Here is a 10248-nt window from a genome sequence, read left to right on the forward strand (position 1 = left end):
AGAAGACCCCCGGAGATGCCCGATTGCGGTCGTGCTTTCCTTTCTGCAGCAAGGGCTGGAGCGAAGGCTGTCTCCCTCCATCCTCAAAGTTCAGGTTGCTGCTATTTCTGCGTACCATGGCCCGGTGAATGGGAAGTCTCTAGGTATGCATGACCTCGTCATCAGGTTCCTTAGAGGGGCCAGGAGGTTGAATCCTACCCGGCCCCCCTCTATACCCTCTTGGGTCTCTAGTGCTAAAATCACTACAGCAGGGCCCATTCGAGCCTTTGCATTTAGTTGAGCTTCAACTTTCTTTCATTGAAAACTCTGCTCCTGCTTGCACTGGCCTCCATCAAGAGGGTAGGGGACCTGCACGCATTTTCGGTTGACGATTCGTGCCTAGAGTTTGGGCCGGCTGACTCCCAGGTAATCCTGAGGCCCCGGCCCGGCTACGTGCCCAAGGTTCCCACTACACCCTTCAAAGACCAAGTGGTGAACCTGCAAGCGCTGCCCCCAGAAGAGGCAGACCCAGCCTTGGCTTTGCTCTGTCCCGTCCGAGTATTAAGGTGCTAAGTAGACCGGACACAAAGCTTCAGGACCTCAGACCAGTTCTTTGTCTGTTACGGAGGCCGGCAGAAGGGGAATGCCGTCTCTAAGCAGAGGATGGCCCACTGGATTGTGGATGCCATCACCCTGGCTTATCAGGCACAGGGTGTGCCCTGCCCATTCAGGCTGCGAGCTCACTCAACTAGAAGTGTTGCATCCTCCTGGGCGTTGGCTCGTGGCGCCTCGCTGACAGATATTTGTAGGGCTGCGGGCTGGGCGACCCCCAACACATTCACTAGATTTTATAGCCTCCGTGTGGAGCCAGTATCCTCCTGTGTTCTCACCTCAAACGGGTAGTGGTGCCGAGAGGCACCGGTTAGTGTCGGCTTGCTAAAACTGCTCCAGAGTGTCCTACAGTAGACCCTGTTGAGATCCTCCATCACCCTCGGCAGCGGACGCGGCGGAACGTCCGGCGCCGGGCCTTCACGATGAATCCGCGGGAACCGTGGAAGGCTGGGTTCCATATTGAGACCTAAGTGGTTCTCCAAAAGTCTCAGGGGTTTGGAATGAAAAGAAGGTGAGTAAATCATGAGAGAACTAACCCTTACAGAGCACATCAGTGATATTTTATTGAATGTCCCATATGGAGTTTGGATATATAACATTTCCATTAGTAATCCTTAATGAAAGCTCTTTAATATCTCACTTTGTTTCAAAGAAGTCAGTGAGACGAAATCTAGAGCAGAATCAGATTCTTTATTTCTTGTAAAAAAAAAAAACATAATTCTACTATATGGCTTCTATAGTTTCTGAAGCGATCTCAACAGTCTCTCAAACTCTGCACAAATTTGCTGCAATTAAAAGTCCGAGATTTCATTATGAACTCATACATTTCTCATCCAAATCTGCACCATGCGATCCATTTGACAGCTCTAGATTCTGTCAATAGTTTCATTCATTTTATGTCTACTAAAACAGTAACATCTGTGACAAAGTTGACACTTGAAACTGAGAACTCCATGAAGTCTCTTGAGAAAGAGCAACCTCAGAGCAGTAAAAACCTCCTCTAGGTTGAGTTACAGCCCAAACCACTACAGCAGACCAGAGTACACGCCATTTCTGAACTTAAAACATTATAAACTGACTGATCGTTTCAGCCATTCATAAATTTAAAGGGGTCCTATTATGCTCTTTTACAAAGTCTTGATTTTGTTTTGGGGGTGTACTAGAACAGGCTCTCATACTAGGTTGTTTCGAAAAACACATTATTTTTCACATATTTTACATGATTAAAACACCTCTCCCCGCAGTCTGGCATGAACGGCTCGAATAGTTCCTGTATCAAATGAAGGCCCGCCTTCTGAAATACGAAATGTGCAGTGATTGGTTAGCTGGGCAAGTGTGTGTTGTGATTGGTTAGCTGGGCCAGTGTGTGTTGTGATTGGCTAGCTGTGCCAGTGTGTGTTGTGATTGGCAGCACTCGGCGCCTGGTCGGGAAATGTCATTACCATAGTTCATCTGACTTGGGAAAGCTAGCGTGTCTCCGACATAGTGATAACACACGTTGCCTTATCTAGTGTAGCTCAACCAGGTCTCGTTCCATTCGTCAGTATTTGTGATATCACAAATCCCGGAAAATATGCGTTGTAGTCCAAACGAGTCGTTCGTTGTAGTTTTTGAAAAAGTGATTTCTGTTAAATAAAATATCTCCTTTTGAAGTGGACTTTGAGCTTTGTAACTTTGCAGATCTTTTTTATGCTCAAACAGCAACATTGCAGACTAACTAAAGTTGAACCCCTTTAAACTTGACGGGTAGGCGTAATCATATCACTGGGCTTTTGCCACTACAAAGTTCCCTCTATCTGGAAGTGTGTGAAAAAGCAACGGATAAAGACAGCTTGACTTATCTGCCTCATCGGCGTACACCTTACCTCAGCTCTTTAGTGCTCCGGCACCCGAAACAAAAGCCACATAAAAAAGCACTGGGCTTTAATGGAATCTCTAATATCTGCTGTTCAAAGCTGGGGCCTATTTACTCATTCTGCACAGTGGAGATTAAGTGTGTTTTCCATCAACTACAATAAAATAGGCAGCGGGGACGTAATTAGGGCCGTTTAAGACAGAGCGCATGCGAGTCTGCCAGAGACTGGAAGTGATGGCATTATCTTATGAAGATAAACGAGTCGGCTCTGGTAATAGGCAAATTAATTATTGCATGGCTTCTAATAGCACTGCGCTCTGATTCCCTGCTGCAGGATGTCTTTTGTTTTCATTATTGTGCAGGACAAGGGGAGGGAAAGGAGGGCACATCTCTCCTCCGAGAGGTGGGGGACTCGCGGAGAGGAAGAGAGACATCTAACCGCATGTATGCCTCCATATCTACAACACTTGATCTCAAATGTTTTATCACAGCTTCCTGTGCTGATGATCCGTGAGTGGCATTGATTGGGCGATTCCCTTGTGTGCTGGGTTTATGGAAGCACAGTCCAAATGACTTAGACGTTGCATTGCTACCAGCATTAAAGGAATTCTGAACGGGCATGAAAATTCTGTCATTATCAACCCAACTTTGGTTCAAATATGGACTACCCCAACTTTTGGGTTAAAAATTTAATGTAAAATTATAACCCATCGGTTGGGTTAGTCCATATTTGAACCAAAGTTGGTTTGAAACAACCCCCGATTCCCTTGTGTGCTGGGTTTATGGAAGCACAGTCCAAATGACTTAGACGTTGCATTGCTACCAGCATTAAAGGAATTCTGAACGGGCATGAAAATTCTGTCATTATCAACCCAACTTTGGTTCAAATATGGACTAACCCAACTTTTGGGTTAAAAATTTAATGTAAAAATATAACCCATTGGTTGGGTTAGTCCATATTTGAACCAAAGTTGGTTTGAAACAACCCAGCATTTTTTAGAGTGTAGGTTTTATCAGGTTAATTCTTTAAAAAATAATTATTATTATAATGTCCAGTTTAATAAATTATATTTAGTATAATCTGAGTTAAAAGGAATATGTGACTCTGGACCACAAAACCAGTCATAAGGGTCAATTTTTCGAAATTGAGATGAATACACCATCTGAAAGCTGAATAAATAAGCTTTCCATTGATGTATGGTTTGTTAGGATAGGACAATATTTGGCCGAGATACAACTATTTGAATATCTGGAATCTGAGGGTGCAAAAAAAATTCTAAATACTGAGAAAAATCGCCTTTAAATTTGTCCAAATTAAGTTCTTAGCAATGCATATTACAAATAAAAAATTAAGTTTTAATATATTTACAGTAGGAAATTTACAAAATATCTTCATGGAACATGATCTTTACTTAATATCCTAATGATTTTTGGCATAAAAGAAAAATTTTTTCTTCGATAATTCTATAATTTTGACCCATACAATGTATTTTTGGCTATTGCTACAAATATACCCCAGCGACTTAAGACTGGTTTTGTGCTCCAGGGTCACATATATTTGTGGTTTGTTGGGAAATACTGACCCAGTATGTCATACTGTATATTAATATAGTAATTGCAGTGGTGTCTGTCCGGACTCTCACTGATATGGACTGATGTTCAGGAGTCCATCAGGAGTGACAGCCGGAGAGGAGGAACCGAGGCGGACGGCAGGCATAAAGCAGAGGGCTGTGGTGGTGTTGCGAACGCTCATCATGTCCTAATGAACCCTAATTAACCTTCATTAGCAGCGAGGTGATCCGGAACGCCGCTGCACCTCTCCCCTGTGTGCGTGTTATTGTTTATTATCACCAGAGTAATGAGAAGACTCACACACCAACCGCTGCGCCTCACCTCTCCTCACTGCGGGCAGAGCCATCAGTGTGTATGAGTGCTTTTAGGTGGAGGACAGCAGAAAAGATTATAGCCTGGTTTAAAAGGTTACGTAGACGCTGGATCTATAACCTTAAACCTCACTGCCCACTTTCAGCAGTCACCCAGAATCAGAACAAATACACACTAGGGGTTAAATGTGACCCTGGACCACAAAACCAGTCATAAGGGTCAATTTTTTCGATTTTTGTTTAGATTTATACATCAAGCTTTCCATTGATGTATGGTTTGTTATGATAGGACAATATTTGGCCGAGATACAACTGTTTGCAAATCTGGAATCTGAGGGTGCCAAAAAATCAAAATACTGAGAAAATCACCTTTAAAGTTGTCCAAATGAAGTTCTGAGCAATGCATATTACAAATCAATAATTAAGTTTTAATATATTTACAGTAGGAAATTTACAAAATATCTTCATGGAACATGATCTTTACTTAATATCCTAATGATTTTTGGCATAAAAGAAAAATCAATAATTTTGACCCATACAATGTATTTTTGGCTATTGCTACAAATATACCCCAGCGACTGGTTTTGGGGTCCAGGGTCACAAATATTTACTATGACAGGGATTCAGTTTGATCTGATATTTGCCAAAAATATGTTTGATTTTATAAGATTAATAATTGTTTTCAAATATACATGCTGAGGACAACTGAGAGTAGGTGAATTTTCATTTGGATTAGAAATGATTTATTTGAGTATTATGATAATTAAGTCATTATAACTGTAAAAAAGGATAATTGAGTAATTTTTACTGTAGTTTTGATTAAATAAATGCAGCCTTGGTGAGCATAAGAGACTTCTTTCAAAAGATAAATAAATAAATAAATAAACTCTTCCCAAAGTCGAAAGAAATGTATATTTACTATGCAAGTTGAACCAATTAAAGTGAATTTTAAGGATCAGAATCAAGACTCTTTCATAATTTATAAGACTTTATTCATTTCCCAATCTTAGACAACAAAGCCTTAATGTTCCTTGATATTTCTAGGTTTTCGAACCCTGTATTAAATCCCCATAATCATTAAAGCATTTTACTTCTGTAATTCACAAAACTACAAAACTGCAAAGTAAGGTCAGTCACACACACACACACACACACACACACACACACACACATTCACATGGAGATGAAATCATATTAATCAACACCAGCTGCTGCAGGTACGGCAGCCAATACCACAGTTAACGTCCAGTAGTTTTGCATTCATTAAGCCCTCATTCAGTTCTGAGTTATGGGTCCATCCCATTGGACCCATTTAATTAAAACAATGACACCTGGAGAGAGGAAGGGCAGGCGGTCAGATCTCCTGCCTGACAGCACCCAACACAAACACACACATGTGCTGAACACGCTGCCCTTTAGATCCATATATACATGCAGCTGCAAGAACACACTCATAAAAACTCACTCGCACTGTTTGAACGCAACAGTCTTCCCAAAATAGCAGCATCTCAGAGTGGCACAGCGCTGGTCGAGGAAAGTGAGACTATAATGTATTGTTAAACACCCAGAGGACATGTAGAAGCAGACAGACTTCAAAATATGAGGGGAAAAACAGCAAAAGCTGCCATGAAAGTAAATTCCTAGACAATATCTTGGGATTTTAGCCATCGCAAATGACATCACTTGAACATCTCAGTTGTTTCTCCAAGACAGTGATTAGGATTAAGGAACAGCAAATGAAGAAAAGTCCCTCAAATCCCCAAAACGACCACAGTAATTTCACACGTGCTCTCAAGAGTTTCAGATGAGATCTTAATGTCTTAAACTACACTCAGATCTGCAATCAAAAGAGATTTCATAAGTTAGATTTTAAAACGAATTAGAGATTAGTCCTCTTTATCTGAGCTAAAAGATTAACATTAATTTCATAGCTCTACATGTCAACAATTTTCTTATTTGTGCCTGTTTTTTATTTACTTTTAAAGGATTTTTTTTTTAAAGAAATAAAAAATACTCTGAGCAATAACATTTTCATCTGGAATACACTCCACTTCCTTTCCAAATTCCTCTTCATATTTATTACTATTAATGCATTTTTCAGACAACAGACACTCATTCAAGCACCACGTACATATTTAATGACTTCAAAAAATACTGGTCACAATTATATAAAATGTAACACTAACTTTATATAAATATTATACAGAAAATATACACTTTATATAGAAAAATATACACTAATATTCAGAAGTTTTTTTTAAGTAATACTTTTATTCAGCAAGGATGCAATTAATTAATGAAAAGTGGCAGTGAAGACATTTTTTAATGTCATAAAAGATTTCTATTTCAAATGAAAGCTGCTCTTTTGAACATTCAATTCATCAAAAATCCTGAAAAAATATACAAAAAAAATGAAGAAACAAATTCTACAAAAATGTTAATCAGCACAACGGATTTCAACATTTATAATAATAGGAAATCACCAAATCAGCATATTAAAATTATTTCTGAATGATCATGTGACACTGAAGACTGGAGTAACGATTGCTTGCGACGAGATAATTCGAGATTTTTAAGCCTGCTGGGGCGGATGGTGTGGATGCTCGTGCGCACATTGGGTCTCATTCATGAAACGGGAGCAGAACGGACTCCTGTGTAAATCATGCTGTATTTTGATAATAAGCTAAAATGAATGCATTTCTGTCATGACAACTCTCGAAGGGATTGGCATGGTAATCTACATGCCAATGTTAATGTATTTAGTCTTGGCGGAATAGATCTGCCAATACATCCACAACATGCTGCTGTGAGCATGTAAGAAATACTGCTGCTGCACATATAACACATATGAATAACCCCCATATAGCATACATGAATCACCCCGTAGCAGATCTATACAGGTGGAGCTGGAGAAGGTGGAGGGTTTCTGAAGCAAGCTGGAACTGCTACAGCAAACAAAAGCCAGGTATTTGAATATTGAGCAGCGAGCTCATTGGCTACTGGTAGAGAACCAATCAGCTGCCATGTGACAATGATGTCACCAGGTCAGATTGAGTTAGACCTGTTCGGACTGCGCCATCTAGAGTTTCATGCCAGAACTCTGTATTTATATTTTTCAGTCTTTTGATGATACTTAATTTATACACTACCATTCAAATACGAATACGTATGAAATAAGTCTCTAATGTTCCCCAAGGCTGCATTTATTTGATCAGTAAAAGCAGTAATATTGTGAAATGTTAAAATTGAAAATAACTGTTTTCCTTTGGAATTCATTTTAAAATGTAATTTATTCCTGTGATGCAAAGCTGAATTTTCAGCATCATTACTCCAGTCTTCAGTGTCACATGATCCTTCAAAAAGCATTTTAATATGCCGATTTGCTGTTCAGTAAACATTTCTGTCATGTTATCGTAAATAGAAATCCAAATGTTCTAATCTAAACAATATAAATGACTTTACTATTACTTTTGATCAATTTAATATTTCTTTGATGAATAGTATTAGTAAAGTATTAATTCTTTTAAAAAAAAACATACTGACATCAAAGTTTTGAACAGTAGCATATCTAGAAATTCATTATCTATTGTCTGCAGCGTTATGTTCTTTTCTCAGCCTCGATGATATGTATCACTGCAAGTTGTCATAGGAGATTTAGTAAATTTTCATGCTTTCCATCGCGTAAATTGTGCGTTTACATTCCATCTTCGTTATCACGAAACCCACGACACACAACAAAAACAGCTCCAATCACATTCCATTCACCAGTTGTCGATGTTTGTAAATACCATGAATAAAGATGCATCAACAAAATTAAAAAAAACCCTGATCAGATTATTTAAAATAGGCTATTTGATCTTTTTTTGTACTATAATATGAGTTCTAGTCTTTATGGATATGGAGGACTCCATTGACACTGAGGGCTATTTAAGGACATCTCTTTTATTGCTTATCCTCCACCTCCTAATGAACCCAAACTCACTAATAATGATCCTGGGTGTCCTTCAGACCGGGAAGGGCGGCCATAACCTTCACACACACACACACAACTTCTTTTTCACGAAATATGTTTTTTAACGGGACAAGGAAAAGTCATACAAGTTCGGAGCGACATGAGGGTGAGGAAATGACTGAATTTGAACTTTTGGGTGAACTATCCCATAATAATAAATTAAGTTTTAAATGAAAAAGGTAATCTTGATGGTGACACTCAGACGCACAGCGAATTTATACTGCTCAGACGCACAGTCGACCACAAACCATCAGCTTAATAACACAATAAATTAAATGGACTCAAACACTTTGTGCAACCTCACTCCTTCAGTACGTCTTAATGAAATCAATATACTGGACGTGGGCCCATGTCCTAATGCAAGGAAAACTAGATTACATTGACTTGTATGTCTCTGTAATTAAATAAGGGCCATACTGAGCAGCTACACACAGTTATTTACTATTCCATTTACTCACTCAGCTTCAGTAAAGAGCCTGTGTGTGTATGCAGGCATTTACTTGAAATCATTTTTAACTGACCTTCAACTGCTGCCCGAGACTAGATCATGTGACTGAAAGGTTCTCGGGATGCATTTTTAATCATTTGTCATTGAATTTTTAATTTAATGAAACAAACAAACCCACGTGTACTTGCAAAAATGGCATTAATTATTTAAAACCCTGTGATGGAGCTCTAAGTGTATTTGCAGTGTGAATGGGTTTTAGGTTTGAGACTCACGTCAGGATATTCTTTAACAGGCACAAAGAGTTTCTCTTGGAGCTGAACGATGGGGCCGACGGCGTCCGGGAGCTCGGAGCTTCTCTTCTCCGTGCTGCCGTTTAGCGTGTCGTTGTACATGTCCTTTCGTACCCTGCTGATCTCTGAAATAAAGAGAAACACACGCATCATGAGTTAACTGCATCAATTAGGATGCAGATTGGGCAAGGAGAGGATTACAGATATAGTGGCAGGCTATATGCTACATTTCCTTTACCAATGGATTATATGCCCTTTAATATGGCAGTAGAAGAGTGCAAACGCTCCTTAAACACTGCTCTTAAAACTAATGAACCATTCAGTACATTACAGCATCTACAGTCACACAGTGTGGTTTAATAGAGTAGAGCATGATCCTAGATTAACGGTTTTGTTGTTTGACAATATGGTAATCAAACAATTTAAGGTTGCGCAGTTACATGATTGATACTATGATTATTAATCATTAAATATACTCAATGTGTGCCTCATGATTCAATGGTTTCAGCAGTCGCAGGGTTTTTTTTTTTTTACAAAGTGCATAGTGAATACAGAACACTTCAGGTTCACAATATTTTCACATTATTAAATGTTTTTGGCAGCTGCTGCAAATGTTACAGTATAAAACAAAACCAATGAAACAGTAAAAAAAATCACATAAAAGGCCCCTCTGTCAAAATGTAAAGTTTAACCAGAAAATGTAAGAATACTGTGTGAAAATAAAGTTGTTATGACAAGAAATGTGTTACAATTGTGTATTGAAATATTGAAATGTATTTATTTATTTATTTTAAGGCTGCATTTATTGGATAAAAAATGCAGTAAAAATTGTAATATGATGAAATATTATCATATATAACAATTATATTATATATTTATATAAATATTTAATTTATTTATATATTTATTTAATATTTATTGTATTATTTGTATATTTTCTATATGTTAATACAGTTCAAGTTGCAATTTATTCCTGTGATGCAAAGTTGAATTATTTTTTTTTTTACTCAGTCTTCAGTGTCGCATGATCCTTCAGAAATCATTCTAATATTGCATTCCAATTATTATTTTTATCAATGTTTCCAACAGGGCTCCTTGATTAATAGAATGTTTTAAATAATTATGTTATATGTAAATACTTATTATACTTTTTCTCTTTTTTTGCAACA

The 10248-nt window shown here is 38.3% G+C and overlaps 1 protein-coding gene across 2 annotated transcripts in view; it reads right to left on the reverse strand.

Annotated features, from left to right (window-relative positions):
* LOC107565601 (protein quaking-like) overlaps positions 1-9200 on the reverse strand; it is a 70371-nt gene extending 61171 nt beyond the window's left edge. For both annotated transcript variants that reach the window (XM_016250863.1, XM_016250862.1), the window contains exon 1: positions 9062-9200. In XM_016250863.1, the coding sequence (XP_016106349.1) occupies positions 9062-9181 (120 nt within the window). In that variant the 5' untranslated portion in view covers positions 9182-9200. The remainder of the gene's footprint in view (positions 1-9061) is intronic.
* Between the last annotated feature and the right edge of the window lie 1048 nt (positions 9201-10248).

Source organism: Sinocyclocheilus grahami, unplaced genomic scaffold (assembly GCF_001515645.1).
Source record: "Sinocyclocheilus grahami isolate Dianchi unplaced genomic scaffold, SAMN03320097.WGS_v1.1 scaffold1010.1, whole genome shotgun sequence".
NCBI lineage: Eukaryota > Metazoa > Chordata > Actinopteri > Cypriniformes > Cyprinidae > Sinocyclocheilus > Sinocyclocheilus grahami.